We start from the raw sequence: 21,786 nt of genomic DNA, 5'->3' as shown, positions 1-21,786 counted from the left end.
CATTTGTGCATTCAGGAAGTGGTTTTGGCCTCAGGCACTAATATCTGTGTACTCGCTTGTCAGTGCCAATATGGAAAATCTGCTGCGTGCAAGTTAAAAACAACTTTAAAGAGGACATATTATACCCCTGTTCCACATTTCCCAGTCCCCTGTGGTCTCAATGAAACATCTGTCCTGTGCTTTGGTCAAAATATAACATGAATCAAGCACCAGAGGAGGTTTGTGACCCTGTATAAACCAGCTCTCTCAGAATGTTCCATTTTGGTGTGTGTGTCTCTTTAAATGGAATGAGCCCCCCCCACCCCCCTAACCCCGCCCCTCTCTTCCGCAGACGAGATCAGCTTTGAGCTTCCATGGCAACTCGTCAGTGTGCCCCCTGGGAAAAACATGGCTGCCGGAGACAACACAGGACAGGAGGGTTTTTTCACCAGAATCCCCCTGTGACATCACAAGGAGAGCTTATGCAGACCACAAACAAAGGACTAGATGGATTTATTTCACATTTTGTGGGTCGGTAGACACTCAGGTTACCCAAATATATGTTCAAAAACACTGTCAAAGTAGATTTTTCACAATACGTCCCCTTTAAAATCTGATAACAGACTGCTGTTTAAATGAGCTGATAGGACATTTACGTTACTCAAATTAAATTAAATCAGATTTCCTCAGAAATCAAATAAAAATAATTTAAAGGGATCATTACATGAACTTATCATTAGAGTAAATTATCCTCCAGACTTCAATGTGCCTCACTGAGACATTCAAAATATATTTTATGTAAATTATAGTGGGAATCAAATCAGTCCTTAGTCCCTATTTATTATTAATATAAAGAAATGAAGTAATATCACTTATTATGACTAAGTTTTTTGTTTACATGTGGATGTATCTATGATGTGTCACCTCTGTTCCACTTTAAAATGTGACTCAGAAGAAGTTTCAGAGGAAGCCAGAACTGAGAACGAGAGTAGTGAAGAAGAAGAAGAAGAAGAAGAAGAAGACTGAGACCTTTTAAACAGGACGATCCCTTAGATGTGTGGAAGGGGGGAGGGCCTGAATGGGTCTCCAGTCTCTTGACCCCCTGTGACCTCAAACCCGCCCTCCTTCCCTCCGCCTGCTTCCCACCCGATCACACACTCCCTCAGCTTTGTCTCACTCCCTCCCCTCGTCCTTCTGCTCCTCCTTTAACTCCCCCCGGGGCCCAGATGGACATCAGCTGGACTGATTTAGATCCCCAGACAATAACACACTCCCACACATTCTCACACGCATGTCGTCACACACACAGAAAGCTGCACATGCAACATCACACACATTCCTATGGACACACACACGTTTATTATCTAGTAGAATGTCCCTGTTTTGTCGAGTGATTATAAGCAGATTTCCTTGAATTACTCAAAAAGTCTAATGCTGCTGGAAGTTTTTTTTATTGATTCACAGAAAAAGGTTGTGTTTTTGTTGGGCATTTTATATCAGTTTAGATCACTTTGTCAAGGGTTTTTACAAAATCTGAAATTGTGTTTATATTGTCTTATGATTTAGTACTTCTTTTTTGCATTTTCAGATTTTTAAATGCACGGTTTTTTAATTGGTTAGTTTTTTTTTAATTAGTTGAAAGTACCTTATGCTCCTAGCTTGAACAGTGCAGGATAAATACAATTATTCATATTTACATTGGGATTATTTTGTTAAGAAAAAAGATGCAGAGACAATATGGCCTCAAAACAACCAGGAAGCCTGTTTTATCAGCCTCTGCACAGAAGGGAAAGAAACAAAATGGCAGAGAAAGTTCTTCTAGGAAATTTGTGTTGAAGACAAATCTGTCCGTCAAGGCAGCTGTTACTGATGTGTGTGTTCTCTTACCTTCTACACTCATTCTGCTCATGCTTCCCTAACAGTCAAGGCTTTTAGTTCATGGGTGGTGATACATTTCTTAATATCTGATGTGATGTTATTTCTCTCTCTGTGCTTACAGCTCCCTCTATGGGCCACATAAGGTAAACAAAGCAGCAACCTGTTGGTGATCTTAACAGGTGTCCACACACTCTCACTCTCTCTCTTTCCTTATTAGTCTGGCTTTCTCTCTTTCGTGCTCCCCCTTCCTGCTAAATTTGATTTCCTCAATATGCTGTCTGTGCAACCCCCTACACCCGAAAACCCCCCACTCATTTATCTCCTTTGTCTCATTCCTATAATCCCCCACCAGAGAGAGAGAGGGAGAGAGAGAGAAAGAGAGATAGAGTGAGATAGAGAGCACACATTCTTCTTTACTGCATCTCCCCTTAGGATTGTCAATATTTACCTTTACTGAGGGTGAGAGTGAAGGACAATGTGTGTGTGTGTGTGTGTGTGTGTGTGTGTGTGTGTGTGTGTGTGTCACCTCCCTCTCTCTCCTTGGTGTTGGCCTGATTTCTAGCACCAATGTGTGATCAATCTTTGACAGTTTGCTGACTCGTTTCTTTGTCCCCACCATCCCTGTTCCCATGAGCCCTCGTCTTGGGTGCTGTCTGAGACTGAGACTGTCTACACACACATGTATATAGACACACACACACACACACACACAGAGGCACAGGCACACCCCTCCCCTCCTATGAACTGTGACTGTCTGGAGGAAGCAACAATGCTGAGTGGACCAGCACCATTGTCTACCTCTCCCCCAATTAAAAAAATATTCCAGTTATGAATATAGATCAGCATTGAGCCCTGAATAAAGGGGCATTCAACCCAACTATAAACAAACAGACCACCCCTGTAATTGCGGTGTAAAGGGAAGGATCTTTACCAACTGGAAGAGTCATGTGAAAGTATCTAAAAACTCTTCAGGAGAGAGCAAGAGAGGGAAGAACTTTAAGAAGAACTTGTGAAAATCAAAAAGAGGAAAGAAAATGTTGGAAAAGAGCAAGGGCTGAGCAGAGAGAGGGGGAAGGAGAGGGAAGGCAGAGAAAACGAGTGGAGGCTCAGCATTGTGCTGCTAATGCAGTCCAGGCTTGGCTAATCCAACAAAGGTTACTGTGGAGACCAACAATGAGGCTCTGAGGGGCCCAGACTGCTGAGACGCGACGAGAGAGGAGGAGGAGGGATATGAGGAGAGGAGAGGAGAGAGGCCAAGGGAGAAGGGATAGAGGGGGGGGGGGGCTGGATCTGCAACATGCTATGGGGAAAAGGAGGGAGGGGGTATGGCCAAAAAAATAAAAAAAATCTACATCTCAAAACCATCTAACCTGGCATTCACTTTCCAAATCAATCTTTTCTAAGTCTCTGGTTCTAAATTCAAACTTCAGTTTAAACACATAATTTCCTGTGCAGAACCTGAAACTGTTCAATCACCAAAGAAAATAAGCTTTAATGAAATAGCTTCAATTACCGCTCTTTAAAAATCATGAAATGTAGGAAAGTGAAACTATGAATTTTCAGTTGATATTCTGAAAGTTAAACGTTTCTGAAGGGTTAAAATGTGACTTGCAAACTGATTAAAAGCAGCATCTGTGTGGTATAAGCAGAACGTTCCTCTTCTTTGTATCAGTGTTTAGAAATACAATGTTGGCAAAGAAAGCAAATGTGACTTGAATTTGAAAGTATTAAGTCATGAAAGAAGTTCCCAGAGATTGCTAAAGGCTAATAAGTAGCACAGCAACATGCTCATGTATGCTTACTGACACTGAAAATGACTCAAACATCCATATCAGAGTAGACTGTGGAATAGAAGACTTTCATTTGACCTTTTAAAATTTTTAGTTTGAAATAAAATCAAAGTCCAGAATCAGTCATTCTCTTGTAAATTAAATGTAGGAACTGTCCTAAAGCATTTTCTGTCTGCTGGACATTGAAAGATTTCCAGCTGACTTCTTACTCAGGTCACAATCACTTTTACTTCAAAGACGTATTCAAATGAAGAACTGTTGTTGAACTTCAGCTCAAAATAAAGTTGATGGCAGCTTTTTCTCAGTACCAGAAGCCCCCATGAAGACTTTCTGATATTTACTGAAAAACTGTTTAGTCTCTTTTTACAGGTTTGAATCACAGTGTTTGTTGAGTAGAGAAGGAGACCTTTAACTTATCAATCTGCCTTCTAGACAGATGAGTCGAAAAGTCAAATTTTATGGGTCTTGATTTTACACTCTACACGTCAAATGAGCTCAAATTAAGCTTACTTTCCCACGAAGAGAGACTTTCACTAGTTTTGAGGATACCTTGTTGTAAAATATGAAAACATTGACATTTTTGACCTCATGGGGACTGCCAGAGTCGGTAAGCTCCATCTTCTGGAGACCATTAAGGCTGTGCATCTTCACTCATCTCACGATAATCCTGTCAACTATACAATATCACGCTGCATCACAATTGTTTGCCTCCCCAATTTTCTACATTTTCTGCACATGGCTACTTTTTTTTATCCATGAAGACAAGCAGTCAGATAAATAAGAACTCCCTTTTGTATTATTGAGAAAGTTCTTTAAAAAAATCAATGTTAACATAATTGTCTTAACAATGTAAACCAAAATAAAAAACGACATTGGTCCAGCTGCGGGAAAGTACGCAATAATCCATCATGTTCTGTCAATGCATTGATGCAGAATCGTCCACGTCTGCATCGCAATGCATTATAGAAACGTATAATTCTGACAACCCTAGAGCCCATAAATGAATGATATAGTTATATTTCAGTGTGTACTAAAGTGACGGATCAACAGACAAACACTGGCATGGAGCCCCCAAAATACATTTTCAAGGCAGCAAGCAGAGGTAGAGACAAAAGTAACAGCGAGAGAAATTCAGAGAAACATAAAAGAGATTTTTATAAAAGAGAGGAGAAAGAGGAAAAAGAGAGATCAAGAGCAAGAAATTGACCAGCCATGCTACCAGAAAAAAATCTACCTGAGTTGTTTGTTCACACATGCACCTCATGTGAGAGACAGAAAGTTCAAGGCTACTCTGAGGGGAGGAACAAGAGAGTGGAGGAGAGGGTGAGCTCCATGAGGTTGGCATATTACACCGAACAAAATCATATCAGGTGTAATTTCAGGTCAAAGTCGTGATTTTTCTTAAAAAGCTCAGTCACCGTCATCTGCAACCAATCAACTAAGCCGGTCAAAAGTGATGTTTTTCTTCTCCTCACACTGTCATGGCAGCAAACATAAAGAGGAAGACAGAAGAGGATACACAGCCCCCACAGACCTGATTTCAGCAGCATTTTGACGCCTTTACAAAATTGAGCTGCATTTGCTTAAGACGTATAGAAGTGTAGAGAAAGCGATATGATGACAGAATGTCCTGTTTTTGTTTGGGAGTCTCACCACCCTTTTTCCATATTAGGCCCAAAGCAGATTATTTGAGCTCTACATGAATCTCTGACATTAAATGCAGGAATGTAAATTGAGATTGTCAAGTACAAATTCAATAGAAAAAAAGTGGGATGTGATTTCTTTTGGAATTCTGCTCCGATAAATTCTTGAGATTCAATTTGAATGTAAAAACATTTCACATGTAGTCTTAAACCTGCTTCTTCAAAGTTAGCGTGCTATGAGGTCATTTATAGTTTGTACCTCGTGTTATGTTTAGAATAATTTAGCAGGTCATATATTTTCTGACTCTTTGCCGATGTGCTTCACGAGGTCGGCACTGTTTTCTAATTCAAGACATGGAGGGAGGTACCGCTGACCTGTGTGGCCTCCTCCTTCCCCCAAGAACCCTCCGCTCTACAGATGCCACCTCACAGATGGACAACTCACAGAGGGCGCTGCTGACTTTTGACACACAGTAACGGCACGCACACACACACACACACAACTTCAAGGTCATTTTAATTGAAAGTTGGCTTCTGTTTTTTCCAGAGATTCTTTGTGTTTTATTAAATGTTACCGATTATAAAATGAATAGCTTGAATTCTAAGGTCACCATGGTTCAGTGCTTGCTAGTACTGCCAACAAATCACAAATGAATGCAGTATTGTTTCAGTATAAATTCTTCTTTACATTCCTCAGCCAGTTAATCTTCTTGCACGTCACACAACATCTCTACTGCTTTTCAGAGCCATTTTGCTCGACACACCGAGCATTTTATTTAAGAAATAAACACTTATACACTTATAAAAGGTCTGCGACTAGAACACCAAAACATCAATGTCCAACATGAATGTGAAGCTGACATGTCACACCTCTGAGGTCACTTTCTTCACAGTCAGTGCACGACTCATTGTAACACCATAAAGTGCAACACCTTCTGGCTGGAGTAAACGCAGGATGTATTTATTCCTATTGGAATGCGTGTATTTATTTAGCCTTGCATGCACAGGCCTGCTTGTTTGTACGAGTGTTTGCATGTTTGAACATGCAAGTGGCCATGGGAAAAAGTCAACGGGCTGATGAGCATTCATCAACATTGTACAGATGCTTGTCTGTGCAGATTAAATAAATGTTTGTGATTGACACAGGAATGCACAGTGTGGGAAAATATGCACAAACCACTTCAGGTTATGACGGTACGAGATGCAAATTATTGTTCAGTAGCAGGTTTAAAGAACGAGCAGTCTGCTGTGATCTAAACGGCTTTCAAAGTGAGGGACGAATGACATTAAATAAATCCAGTATGTTTTTATTGTGATATAGTTATGATCTGCAAAATAAGAATGGTTGCCACAGGATATGGTCTTCTATTTTTTATAGATATGAGCTTCATTATTCTTCCTTCTCCTGAGTAAATAGGAAAGTTTATATCCACATCAAAGACAAACATTATGAGAGGGCTGCCCCCCCGAAAGTTGACAGTTCAAGTCACCAGTAGAAAAGTTGTCAAGGCAACTTGCACTTTAGTTTTTTGCTGTGTCATTGTACAAAAAACAAAGCAGGATAAAGAATGAAAGGCTGTAAACTGTTCCTTTAAATTACCCTTTAGTGCCAAAAGGAACTCTTTTTTTTTTTCTAGCAACAAAATTATACACAGGTCTGATTCTCTCCAATACAAACAGAGCAGGGAATAAAATCAGTCAAACCACAGAATAAAGCACTTTTAAGATTAAAATCATTCTTTCTCTGAGCCTTTTCTATCTGGGCTTTGGGGGCTGTGAGCTGAGCTGCTGCTGGCTTTAGCTCAGCTCGTTTCTCTTGTAACTTAAAATCCAGACATCTAACCAGACAAAAAAATCCCTTATTGTTATTTAAGCAGAGAGAATTGAACAAAAGGAACCAGTTCTGAAACCATTAAATGTAACAGCCTAAACCGATTGAGAAAAATCCTGTTTGGCTGCTGATGGTTACTGATGCAGCGCAACATGATCATCTTCAAAGAGCCCTGCAAGGTTTCTACTGAATCTGTTGTGTGTAAGTGTGTGTGCATGGGTGTGTTGTGTGTGTGTGTGTGTTGTGTATGTGTGTGGTAGGTATTGTTTTGGGTGTTTAAGTGTTTCATTGACTCACCCTGATGCTATGAGCGCCCTGGACTGAGCCATCGCTATCCTCTGTAACGCTGGTCTGCTCAGCCCGGCTAAACTTGACCTCTGTGGCAATGGGGCATGGCACACTGTTGCCGCGGAAGACACGCTGCGTTGTGGCTTCATCACCATCGGCGAGGGAGAGGGCACGGGCGAGGGGGGTGTGGTCACACTGTTTGCTGGGGTTACTAACGTAGCGGTCGGCACCGGGTCGCTTGCTGAATTTGAGGAGAGTTTTGGCGGGATGGACGGAGGGTTCTGGCTCGGGTTTGATGACGGAGGCTGAGGAGGGGGGAGGGACGGTGGCGGCGGCCTGTTGGAAGACGAGGAGATGCCGAGAGTGGAAGTGCCAGCCGTGAGGGCAGCGAGTGACTGAGCGAAGAGCTGGGCGTTCCTTCTCGGGGAGGCAATATTTCTGGAGATGGCGAGTCCGTGCGGCAGCGTCTGGTAGTAGTTGGAGTTGGAGTTGGAGTTCTGCTGCTGTCCTCGTCCAAGAGTGGCGGATTTCGACGGACTCAGAGGTTTAGAGGAGAAAGGTGCAGTGGTCTTCGGTCGCTGCATGGTTAAAGATCTTCTACCTAGAGTCTGAATACCTGCGCCTCCTCCCCCTACACCACCTGTGTTGGCCTTCACACTAAGGACCAGCATGCACTGCTGGCAGGAACAAGGTTGGCCTAGTCCAGTAGCTGGTAAGCCCCCATTGGAGTAGAGAGAGTTTCCAATCCCCATACTGGACCCTGACACCCCGACACCCAGCAGGGCTCCTGTCAGACCTCCGCCTCCTCCTACAACTCCTCCTTTAGGCAGCGGGAGAGGACCAGACACTAAAGGGTAGGCTACGTCTGCTCGTCTCTGCAGCCTGCGACACCTCTGGCTCTGTCTGTTAACCTGCAGCAGGACAGAAAAAAAACTCTGGTCATTGGTTAACCCTTAGAAAAAACGGAAATGGTCACACTGGTATAATTGCTTAATGGGATGTCCATTCTGGGGAGAATGTTTTAATTCCTAACCCTCCTAAAACCTGTACAGCCTAAGCCAAAAGGCGATGTTATTCAATAAAACATGGTCAATTATGACATTCTTGAAAATGTGTAAACATTTGAATAAAGACAAAATTCTCAGCAGATTTTGCTAAAAGAAACCCCCCAGAGATATTTTCAAAATAAATCTGAATAGAGAAGCTTTTTTTTTTTTTTTTTATCTCTGCTGATGAGAACCTCACATCCACACTGACAACTAAATAGCTTGAGTGTGTGGATACAGGCTGAAACCTATTCTGGTCACCAGTCAAGTCAATCCGTGAATCTCTAATATGGAAGATGATCCAACTGGAAAAATAAATATCATCCACTTCATACATGAATAATAGGATGTATAAAGATTGTGTAAACACACCTGTGTCATGTTCTGAAAATCAATGAGGTAGCAGAAGCCGAGTGGGGTCAGGTCGAGACAGGGCTGCTGGCGGTTGTGGGCACTCTCGATCGCGATGGCCACCTCCATGTCATAGGGCGTCCACGAACCCGCATCATTCTCCCACTCCCACTGCCAGCCCTGACCCGGGGCCGAGGTTGGGTCGTAAAAAGTCCTTCGCACCGGACGGATGGTTCCTGAAATAGACACAAAAAGATACACAATAAGTTTCTTTAAGCGATAAATGACACCTGGATTAACAAGGAGTTTCTATAAGGCTTGGTACGATGAAAAAAAAAAAATAATATATATATATATATATGTATATGTATACACACACACACACTGTACATTCCTGCCAGAAAGAAGACAATTAGAAACGTTAGAAACACTGGATGTGAACATGCCAATAGCTCCCTTGTCCTGTGATTGGACGGCTGAAATACTTATATGATTAATTCACAAGCTTAACCTCACACAATTCAAACCAAACCAATCAATACTGTCTAGCTGCTTACTAGTAAGTAACCAGTTCCCCTATTACAGACAGTCAGAAGGCCATTGGAGATTTGGTTCTCCAGTGGCTCCAAAATACTATTTTTAAAGTAAAATACTCATTCACAAAAAATCCCCCACAGAAAGGGATCCCAGCCCTGTGACACTGGGCACTAAACGTCATTTGGTTAAAACATTTTTAGAGCAGTTCTTCACTTTATACATACAAGCGTCTGTCTTTACTTTCAGTCTAATATTTCCCAAACAAAAAGGCTCGACTTAAGAGTCTTAACCCAGCGGAACAAATACTTGAAAATACAAATAAATAACAAGGACACAACAATGTCTGCCTGTCTCCAGTGGAACAGAGGGTTGAGAGGAGGGTCCCTGAACCAACCAACCACTAACTACCCAGGTCTCCAGAGGCAATGGGCTATTCAGTCAATGCCAGCACAAGAGGAGGAAGGCATATGTGAGTGTGTGTTTGTGTTTGAGAGAGAGTGAGAGACTCATACAAGGAGGGGATATTGGCACAGTGGCATAGGCACACAGACATCAAAAAGAAGAGTTTGATGAAGGGGGGGGGGGTGGGGGGGGGGGTGTTTGTTTTGTGAGGACAGAACGACAAAGAAAGAGTGAACAATCAAACTGAGATGTCACACGTAGTATTGTTCTTTTTTTTTTTTTTTACTCATACAGTAGTTCATTTACTGGAGGAATTCCTGACATGAAGATATAGCTAAATGTATTCATCACAGTGTGAAAATGTGCCCAATGAACACTGAAATAGATACAAGTTTACTTGTTCTGGTCAGTAACTCTTAATTCACTTAAAAAACTGTTTTAAAAATCAACATGAAAAAGAATCATGATAAAATTGGGATCCTTATCCACACCATTAAAAACTCAAGGTATGATATTTTTCCTATATCCCACACTGCTCTAATTTAAACATAAAACTGAAGCTCATTAGTTTGATATAAGTCCTACTGTTACAGGTCATGCACTAGCAAATAAAGACAAGACATAGTGACATTTAAAAAACGGCACATCATCTCAAAGTCTGCACATGGTAGCAGCTTTTTATTAACAATAACAAAATAACGAATGTAATCACTTTTGTCACTCTCATTTCTTACACGTTTTATGAATACAATATTTAGTGATTAGGTCTACAAACATTCTGTTTAGTTATGTTGTAACATATTGTAAAATAACAACCGTGCCCTTGTTCTTGTTAGCTGCTCTTATGCGGTTTGAATTCAGCGTTTAATGATACTACCTCTGCCTATATGTGAAGGTTTAAAGTTGTATTCACATGTCTCTTGGCGTAATGAGCCCTAATCGATGGAGCATCACTGCATTAAGTGTGAGAACCAGTTCCTGGTTTGTGTATTTTTTCACCAGCTCACACATGCCCTGTGTACTGTTTTCTGCAGTGGTGTTCTAGTGAGTGTTAGATACTGAATTGTTTATCTGGTTTGCCACTGACCTGTTTTTTTTTAATGTCCTGCAACTTAATATAGACAATACATCTCTGTAAATGTATAAATGCCAAGGAGACAAAATTCAAGTTTTTACCAGGAAAGTTTTTTTAAGAGCACCAGCTGTGCATCACCTTTAGCATGCTAGTCGTCTTAAATAATGGTCAGGTGTGCCACTTCAAACACATCATTTATTAAACTTTCCCGAAAGGCGTCAATTATTAGCCTCTCACTGCAGATTAAGACCATGACTAAGTCATAACTAATGCTAGAGAATGTTAATCACATCATATTTTGGCACCAAAGTCGGTTTTACAGAATACAGGATACAAGCGCTCAATCCTGCTACAGTGTGCCTTCAACTACATTTGAGTCAATCAAACAAGCATGCAGTTGTTCAGAAATGGGACTTTTTCAGGATGGAGATGACTGATGTGTTTTTCTTCTTTTTGTTATTATTCAGTTTCATTCTCCATGAACTAAACAACCCGATGGACGGACAGCTACAAGTTAAAGTTGTCCACTCGGAGGGGGGCAAACATCACAAGAGCTTTTAATAATGTCTCTATTATGAGTTTAATAAAAGGAATACTGTGCAGCTTGATTTATGCCTGCAGGGATATTCTCTTTGTGTGTGTATGAATACAGCAAGAGCCCTTTAAGGACAGGGAGTTGTGTGTGTGTGTGTGTGTGTGTGTGTGTGTGTGTGTGTGTGTGTGTGTGTGTGTAGTAGTAGTAGTAGAGTGACAGACAAATGTCATTTGTGTATTTCGTGTGTGTGGTCAAAGCTTTATCTGGTATAGGCCCTCACCATCAGGCCAAGGTCTTATCACAAAGAGGACAAGGTTTGTTATTAGGGCTTTGCTGGTTCAGATAGTCCCTGAAAACTTTTTACGTATTGTGTTTGGTCACTGTCAGCACATTTGTATTTAGATTTAAAATAAGCCAAGAAGGAAACTGAATAAAGGAGCTTTACGTGTTAAATCAGAGTTCCTTTGACCCCCTTGTTTGCCTACAGTACTGCGACATCAGACGTTAGGATGTTTTTTTGTGCACTAAATCGATTGCATGTGTACGTCCAGGGGATGTAGACGGCCAACAGAAAAAGTCCTGTTTCCTATTGTTCTCTCACACAGTAACACACCCCTTCTACATTTTTAAACTGTCAGCGGCTGATCAACATGAGGCCCGCTGCTTCTTTTATATGTCAGTCATAGTTGGAATCAAGTGCAACATGTCTGGGTGTGGCCATGCTGGATTTACACATACACTGCTCTTGTGTGCATGTGCAAATAGTGCGTTAAAAAAATGAACCCACAGTCTTTGTTTCATCTGAAAGAGAAGTCAATCCCATACTGAAACTCACAAGCTTGAGTTAAAAAAGAAAAATCGACTCATCTGGAAGGTGAAAAGATGTGTGTGTGTGTTTAAGCTCAAGGCAAAGCAAACATTGGAAATGTGTGTAAATATGAGAGAGAAGCAGTGAGAGAAATTTAAGTGTGTGAAATGGTTCAGAGAGGGAGAGAGAGGACAAAGAGGTCTGAAGCAGGTGGAGAAAGAGACCGGCCATCTGGTCTGCATTGTTCTCTCTCTTACCACTGACCCCTCCCTGCACATTGCACACACACACACACACACAAACATACCCACACATAGCTGCAGACTGACCAGCAGGCGAGCACATGTTAGGGTGGGGTCGAGCTTCATGCATGGCAGGACAGTTAGTGCTCCTCGTCAACAGTTAACGCTGTGGGAAAACTCAACCCCATGAAGATGAGCCAACACTTCCTCTTCCTCTTTGTGAAAGCTCGTTCACATTTCAGCTTCAGCACGACACATAGCATGACTGACAGATTCACAAAGTGTTATGGCCACAGAATTGTCATGTTGAATTATAGCATATAATAACAAACAGAATCACACAAACCACGTAGCTCTTAGATCCTCTTAAGACTGTGCCTGCTCTGTCAGAGTGAGAAAACGCCTGAAGGGCTTTCTCAATACCGCCCAGCCACAACCCGGTACTTATTGTGTGGTGGAAATCAAGGCACATAAACAGTAATTCATCATATGATGACGAGGGAGTCATCAGCATATAAAACAATCGTGAAAGTAATAACTGGTTGCAGAATATCTTGCACACGTGGAGTTGCAAATGTTGATAAGAGTAGGGATACACTCCACACACAAACACACATCCCTCGATTGTCTCGGGATTCCCTGCTTATCCCACTCTCCTAAATCAGACACACATTGTGTGACCTCATGCCTTTGAGACTTTCAACGCCTCAGAGAAAAGATTTTCTGCAACATTTCTGTTTTGTTTCTCGCCCTTGAAACTTGAGGTGTCCCAGTTTGAACTCAGAATGATATCTCCATATGATACACTTCCTGACCCGAGCCTGTTACACTTGGTTGAAAAACTGCTGCATTTTTTCTTCATGACAACATTAAGCCCTTCTCAAATATATTCCTTGACCTCTACTTCCACTTCCCCACCCGTCATGTTCAAACATCCATGGGAACCTCGAGCTGCTGAGGGATGAGGAAGGAGAGGGAATGACGAAAGTTTATGTACAGACACTCTATCGAGGTTTCATATCCCAAAATATAGATGACCTTTCACACCACAGTACAGGCAGAGAAGTCGAGAATCAAAAGCAGGAGGAGTTTTAATAACAGCTGGAGTGAAAGTAAGAGCGGGGAGGATGAGGTACTGAGTGGAAGCACAAGACGAGAGACAAACATAGAGACTGAAGCAGAGCTCAAAATATTACCCAGAAGGTCAAGCTAACATGGAGCCCTTGAGACATAATAATTGGGTTCCACATTTCTATGACTTCCTCTTGTTTAGTTTCCTTTCCTTCCTCCGTCAAAGGCTTCCCCCTTTTTTTTTTAACATGAATGAAAACCCTGTGTTCTCAACGCCTTACATGCTTCTTTACAGCTTCATTTCATGATTTTCCACAAACATTTGATTAATAACAAAAAGCTATATTTTTGTCAGAGGGGTTAAAGGGTTTAGTGTAACAACACAGCTGTTTCACATTAAACATTAAGCTACGTTTGTGATGTTCTTTAGTGGAGATAGCGTGTGGCTAACATTAGCTCAGTTTGTCAGGTTTGTATTCTTTCAGTGCTCATGTTTCACATGTATTTAAATGTTAGTCAAATTATTTTTCAGAGGTTCTTCTGTTCTACAACAGTTGGATCGGAAATAAAAAAGAGGTAACCGGAAACTTCTGGAGAAAATGAAGCCATTGCAGAAGTTAGAAAGAAAAACCCTCTAGTATCTTGAATGCTATTGCAGCCAATTTAGGCTGGCTGCAATAGCCCCAGAAGTCCCTTTAACAACCATGTTCATGCTCATTTTCACAGCAGAAAACAAAACATGTTTACAGACTTGTTCAAAAGACGGTTTAGGTGTGAATAGCTCTATTGGTACAAACTTTGCAGGAGAGGAATTTTTAATATAAATACTGTGCTTTGATTGTTTTTAGAGCAAGGGTCGTGCTTAATCAAGTTTGCCATGAGGCTTTAAGCATGCCTCATCAGCCTATTTGCCAGATTCTAGGTTGACCAAAAGTTAGTAGAGACAGCACTTCCAATATGGCGACCACCATCGTTGGGCTTCAAAACGCAGCTTAAGAAACCAATGTGTGACGTCACTGAGATCGCATCCACGTTTAATACAGACTATGGTCAAATACAAACCCACAATTATCAAGTTTTAAGTTTAAAAATTGGTTAAAAAAAATGTATGCCACCAGATCTATCCATCCATCTATCTCTGTCTATAACAGATACTACTTCTGCTTTTCCTTTTCCATTCTGTTGAATTTCACCTCTTTGCCTGTGAGCCACGCTAAACCCAATCACATGACAGTCATCCAACACAGGTAATCCTTATTGCCTGTGTGTGTGTGTGTGTGTGTGTGTTATATTTTACAGGGTCTATCTCATTTTGGCCAGAAAGAAAAAGATCTGGTTTCTGTTTTGTTTTGTGTATACCCAAAAAAAATTAAATAAATGACACTCCATTATAAAATACTGCAAAAGTTACATTAATATTAATTGATATATTCATATGCTTCTAATACACATCGTGCCTGTTTGTGTTTGTGTGTGTGTTGTGGAGCACTCAGTGAGTGATGTCCCCCCAGAGGCCTCACAGTACCAGTAACTCGACACGCAGAGTTTCACAACAACAACTCGGGAGAGAAGAAAGCTGCGCTCTGACCCCTCCACCTCTTTCATCTTCTTTTCTCTGAACTTCCTCGCTACTCGCTACTTTCCTATGAGTTATGACGTGTCCGCGTAGGAAACAATTGAGTAAGGTAGTATACAGTGCCCTAATCTGAAGCCAGATGAGTTGGTTACAATCATGAATGAGTGAAATTAAAGTGGTTTTAGTAAAAAGTATCTGCCTGGACAGCTGGATAAGAAATAAAATAGGTTAATGCTTCCTCTTAATGATGCAAACAGTAAAACACCTTAATGTTTACTAATTTAAGCCAAATTCATAATTTTTTCCCAATAATTATACTTCACACAAGTCTTAATTCACTTGAAGCCTAAATTCTTCCTCCTATTTCCTACATCTGGATTCTTCATTTAATTCACTTTCTTGATAAACAATAATGAATTGGATGACAAATGAACATGAAAATCATAATTGTGTCTTTGGCTTTTCTTGTTAAGTATGAAATGTTTCAGAACTTCAGTCTTGTTTTGATTTATCAGATTCAATGTTTAAAACTTTGTTTGTTATTTTGTCACTGAAGCCTTTAGTAGCAATACGTATATATCACATGGACGAAGGTTAGGTATGATAGGCTTTTTCTTTTTTATCCCTTCATGCATTTTATTTGTCATATTTATAATATACAACTTCTATGTGGTGGAAAGGCATTTGTTTATTTCATACAGATGAAAATAAACTGCTGTTTTTTGACAACCCCCCATACATTCCTTCCTGTTCTTTAACTTTCTTTCACCTCTCTGCTTCCACTTCATCGTGCCGCTTCCTCCCTTCAGGTCTCTCACTCCGTCTTTGTCTCTACTTTGTCTCACCTTGAAAGTGTCCGATCCCTGGAGTTTTGGGTTCAGAGTCAATTTTCAGCTTCATAGAGTGTGAGAGAGAAAAGAGAGAGAGAAAGAAAAAAAGGAGTGACGGCGGAGAAAAGAGAAAGAGGCACAGATCAGGTGGACCAGAGGACGTCCCACATGAAGCCGCCGAGCCACGGTGAATAAAAGGAGAGACCCTGAGCTTCCATGTTAGAACAAAAGACTTTACATACATCCGTCCAGGAGTCTTTTGTGATCATATTGTAAGTTTCTTCAGGTTTCTTCTGTTAAAAGCTTCCAAACTACATGAAACAATCAGTATAATATTACAAAACACTGTCATACCTATCCTCCACTGAAAAAAGCCTTATGAGGATGAATCTGTATTTGAAGGTCGTATAAGGTCAACAAAGCATTTTGTACATCCAACAACTAATTATAAAGAAAGTTAATTTCTTAAGTATAACTTCAAAAATAAAGATTGTTTTCAAAAGCAACATCCAATCTGAAGAGACCGGATCTCTACCAGAGCGGGTGTGCGACTTCAGACTAGGGCTGGTGTGTACGCTCTTAACAACAGTAGAAGTATCTACAAGTATTAAATCGGTGAAATGATGAGTCTGTCAGAAGAAATAAAATTGCCAACTACAATAATACTGGATTTCATTCACAGATTTCCAAGCTGATGTTGAAACATCTGCAGCTTTTCATATGCAAGGATTTGCTGCTTTCTTGGTAAAAAGAAATGAGATTTTTTTTTATTGATAAAGAGAAGATTTTACACAGAAGATTATTTCAGTAATGTGAAATGATCTGCAGACTAATTGGCTATTAAAATAATTGTTACCTAATGAAGCTTTTCGATAACTTGCTTATAGATATTTTTCTACACAATTTTACAAAAAAAATAATTATTTTGGGTTTCGTTAAAAAATTCAAGAAGCCTCTAAAAACTTCAACATCAACTCAGGCTGAATCAAAATGGGGGTGTCCTCCTGTGCAATCTGGGTCAACTAAACGTGAGTTTCTGACGATTCCATTTTTTGGTTTTCCTGAAGAAGCATCACATTGCACACTTCTAAAAAACTGAAGTTATTTAAATTAAACCCGTGTATAAACAGTTAAACGACTCTGAAGCGCATTGAACTGCTTTTATCCAAAGCTCCTCCATTTTTGTTCTACAAAAAGTACAAATAATCGTCTTTGTAATGGTTTTGGACCTGCACTTGTCTTGAGCAGTATGTTGTTTTAGAAGTATTCACCAGTCTTTCTTATTTAGGAGCAGCCATGCCTGTTGGGTTTGGAGGGTAGTTGTAACAGTATGTTAATGAAGTGTAAGTAAACATGTTGTGTACCTTCCTGTCCTGACCTAACATGTCCCAGTTACCTGCTTTTGTTGTGTACATGTAAACAAGGCCAGTTTTAAAGTTTGCTTCCACTCCCTCCCCCCTTCTTTCTCGTCAACACAATCTACCCCCCTACCCTACGTCTCTGGGGAGTTTCCTATCGAACCCCTGCCCCCCACATCTACCATGACCCCGACGCCCCGGGGCATTGTGGGGGTCTGGGAATGTGTCTCCTTCAGCAGGACCAGCTGGAACAAGAAGAGCAAAGTGCTGCAGGAGCAGAAAAAGACGCCCTCAAAGTGTGAACAACATTGTCTCCCCTTAAAAGTAACATTAAATGCAAGTATTCTTTCAACACAAATTTAACAAAAGAAAAGATGATAGCCAATTGTACTCAATTGTCTCAGTGGTTACAGTCCCAGAGCATGGTTCAAATCAAACATATCATGACTTCCTTGTTGGAATTTCTGAGCTTCTAAGCTTTTGTTTAGTTCTGAACCAAAGAAGAGAGAGATCCAAATTCAAAACAAATCAATCATTGCTGATTCCATCATGAGGTACTCTGGTATATGATGCTAACATGGCAGCTTTCCAGTGTAGCTATAAAACATACACCATGAGCCATTTGTACGCCGACTCTTTGATTTCAAGTGTCTCTAACCACAAGTGTGAGCTGAGCTGTACAGTTACACCTACAAGTAGCCCTGGGCAAGAAAACAACTTTGACAGCTCATTGGAGACCCTCCCTTTCAAAAAGAAAGCATCCAATCAGAATAAGCCTTTTTTTTTTAAAAAAACACTTCACAAACAGTGCATACTCATAAATCTGTTCTTAAAATGTAAATCTGACTTTCATCAATATGTACTTAAACGTGTTCTTATACGCTGAGAACAGTTAGAAGTTAGAACTTCCTCAGACTATGCGTACGCACAAATGATGAAGGACAAGCTTTCTCAGGAAATGTTAACACGCCCTTTTAACTAAATGCACGACATATTAATACTACTATGTTGTGATGATATTTGGCATTACTTCTTATTTTTCTTGCAAACTATTGAAACAGGGGCGTTATATTTCACCTAACAGATAGTAACCCTCAATATCCAAAATTCCAGATTTTAAATCTGATACAACACAGCTTGATAAATAGCACCAGTATGGCAGAAGGTCTCAAATTATATGGGCTAACAAGTGTGACACAAAAAACATCCAAAGCTTTCAGAGAGAGCACATGTTCTCGACTGGAAACATTTCTTTAACTGTATACTGTCAGCTTAACGCCTGAGCTAACTGAGGAGAAAATGCAGACGGTTGAATTGGTCCATGATTAAGGACCAATGCACAACAACAACTGAGACCCAGCACGATGGGGGAGAAAACACGAGGACAGCACTGCAAAATGTGTTCATATATGACTACAAGACACTCTGGTTTGGGTGTCCCTCTGTAAACTCAAACACCTCCTCAACATGTAAAACCCAGGAGCCCCTCAGAGCCGGTCTCACCGTCTGACAGACCATAGTCGTCAAATCCAGGAGGTCATTTGTTGACACTAAGATCTCCATCCGGATTTGGCTTTGGTATATTTGATAGCAACTGAGGTTTGACAGCAATTATCAAATTTTCATTTTCATATCAGATACATTTTTTTTTTAATCTGTAGCTTTTAGATTGTCATTAGAGGCATTACAGGAGAAGCTTTCACCATTTGTGAATTCAGTTTTTTAAATGATGAAAACTCAAAAGACCTGTTATGTGTGCCTGTTGATTTAGAAGGTTGAAACACAAACAGTTTTTTCTGGTTGCCCAAACATGAGTTGAGGAATCAGGCAGCATGAAATACTACATTTAGATTATATAAACAGAAACTTCCACTGAGTATAAGCCCCCCAATTACAGGATGAGTCATCAATGTTAGTTTATGTTTTACAGGAATTGAAAAAGTAGAACTCCCCAGCATAAAAACAAATATGTAAGAAAATATTTTGATGTGATTTGATTTTTTTTGTGCATTTGGAGTGAGTTAAAAAAAAGCTCAAAGCTCAAAAATGGGGACTTTTGTGTCAAATCAAATCTTCAAACTGATCAAGTCAATGTAATAACTTCCCAAAGTCCACTTCCTTCTCATTGTCTTCATGGGGGATCTGGATATCAGAGTGGTTATCAATGCATTGAAACCAAAGTGACTTTAATAAGCTGAAACAAATGTGTGACTCCAGCAGTGACTCTAAAAACAATAGTAAGTATGAGAACGAGAAGGCAATGGATGTTTTCTATGTTTCTCCCAGCAAATCAAAAGCATCAAGGAGAAATTAAAGAATCAACATGAGATGCAGCAGAGCGCAGCAACTCCCCCTTGTTTTCAAAACCTGAATCTGGATGCCCAATGAAACAACTCTCTTACTCTAATCCTCTCTTCATCTTCCTCTCACCTCTTCTCATTCTACTGTACTGAACTTGTAACAACCAGTGACCCCAAAAACAAAACCTTCAAGCTCTGCTCCAGACTTACTTGCTATGTGTGTGTGTGTGTGTGTGTGTGTGTGTGTGTGTGTGTGTCTAACAGCCACGGTGGAGTAACTAACATCTGTTCAACAAAATCTAACAATTGTGGAGCGGCAAAAGTCAGGGGGAGACAGAGAGAGAGGGAGAGGGAAAGAAAAAAAAAAAGGCTCCCCAATTATCTCACTACGTCTGCGACAAACACTCCCACTGCCGTACACCCACCCCATCCTACACAAAAAAATCCTATCTTTCTAGCTCTCCCATGTCGGAGCCAAATCCAAGAGGCCCCTGGGACTTTTGCCTATTGACGAAACTAAACACTCTGACAAGAGAGGGGGGGGAGGAAGGGGAGAGGGTGAGAGACCCCAGGGAGGGGGAGGGTGTTACAGAACCACTATATGGTGAACTCTCTGCTCATTAGGCCTTGAAATATTCCATTCTTTCTATCAAGGTCTCACTGAGTGTGGAGTGTGCAGCTGCTGTGTGCCACGGTGTGTGTATATGTATGTGTGTGTGTGTGTGTGTGTGTGTGTGTGTGTGTGTGTGTGTGTGTGTGTGTGTGTGTGTGTGTGTGTGTGTGTGTGTTGTGCTGGTGGATAAGGGCTAAAGAATGCAGCTAACTCAGTTGTTGGATGGTCATCTGCAGCTGCTCTACATCATCATATAGTTCAGTCTTAACAGATATCACAAACACACATTTTATCTCAGTGTCTGACCCTGAAGTTTCACAACACTCTTTAAGGTGGGGAAGGGGAGTCTGATCCAGAACATTGTAGTCAAATTCAGCAAATTACTTCTCACAGCACGCTAGCTCTCCGTCCTTCGTGAACAGTAAAAAACTCAATCTGTGGACTGTGCACAGTCCTGAGCGTGTGACGTCACAGAGCCACGTAATAGTTGCAGACTAGTTTGCAAAGATTATACTGTTAGTGTAGGATATGATAAAAAAAATAAATTCCAGATGCAACTCTTGCCCTGTCTGTCTAAAGATTTTTGTATGCCAAAAAAAATTATTTGGCACACACAACATCTGGAATGGAGATGGTAGAAAATAGGACTTTTTTTGTGTAAAACAAACTGCTGATGAAATGTCACATTGCTTAGTCACGAGCAGGTGAGACAAATCAAACTTCATTGTAGCTAGTTATAGGGCTTTCACACTTGCAGAAAACTCCTGATATTGTGAACACAAACAGCCACATTTTTCACTCCGGAGTTTCTCCCGTCAGACCTATAGTATTTTTTCAGCAGCAAATCTGAGTGAGCTGATGTGAGAACGCAGCAGGATATTACCCAGAGAATTCACCTCTAGCCAATGAGAGGAGGGAGTGACGTTTATATCCTGTGCATAGACTGTATGCACTCGACCGCTACAATCTCCGTGGACGTACTTAAACTGCTGCATCATGTTTTGCTGTTCGTCAGTATGTTGTTCTCAACTCTTCTGTTGACAGTGTGATTCCGTTAAACTACACATAGCATTGATATAAAAGCAAATATTCTCATTATAGCATCTTAAAGCGGAATCTGTTACTTGGTCCGCTACTTCCGCTGGATAGTCTCCAGCTGTGAGGTGCATGAACAGTCGGGTCAGGAGAATATCTGGAGCAGTCCTCCTGAAATGATCTAGATATTTTCAGGAGTGCATATGTGCTAAACGGCTTTAGTTACAGTGAAAATGTCCCGCAATTTAAAGACAAATCACAAATCCATACCTTTATCGTCTTATGGTGCACATAGGGTCTATTTCTAAGTTTTCTACAGGTATTATGTCTGGATTAACTCTACTGCTGCTTCTTGCTTTTTGTGGTGCTGACCAGTGCCCAGCTTGATGACCTTTAACTTGCTCGCGTGCTGCTCTGTTTGAGCTTTGGAGCACCTATCCACCTGTGTGTGGAGAGCACCAGTTTCACTTGATCTGGCCTGTCAACCATCAACTGCAGTCATTCTTAATAATGCTTTATAAACCAGAAATAAACTGATGTTGCTGCACTTTGAAGATGCCTTTAATTATGAATCACAGAATAGATTTGTGAAACATAA

General features: G+C 40.7%; 1 protein-coding gene across 2 annotated transcripts in view; it reads right to left on the bottom strand.

Annotated features, from left to right (window-relative positions):
* Positions 1–21,786, bottom strand: part of LOC132982148 (E3 ubiquitin-protein ligase DTX1-like) — a 36,111-nt gene that overhangs the window by 11,528 nt on the left and 2,797 nt on the right. For both annotated transcript variants that reach the window (XM_061048477.1, XM_061048469.1), the window contains exons 3-4: positions 8,828–9,042; positions 7,419–8,320 (exon numbers count right to left, since the gene is read on the bottom strand). In XM_061048477.1, the coding sequence (XP_060904460.1) occupies positions 7,419–8,320; positions 8,828–9,042 (1,117 nt within the window). The remainder of the gene's footprint in view (positions 1–7,418; positions 8,321–8,827; positions 9,043–21,786) is intronic.

The sequence above is a fragment of the Labrus mixtus genome, chromosome 2 (genome assembly GCF_963584025.1).
Source record: "Labrus mixtus chromosome 2, fLabMix1.1, whole genome shotgun sequence".
Taxonomy (NCBI): domain Eukaryota; kingdom Metazoa; phylum Chordata; class Actinopteri; order Labriformes; family Labridae; genus Labrus; species Labrus mixtus.
The sequence above is the reverse complement of the archived record's forward strand: the minus strand, read 5'-3'. Positions and strand labels throughout refer to the sequence as shown.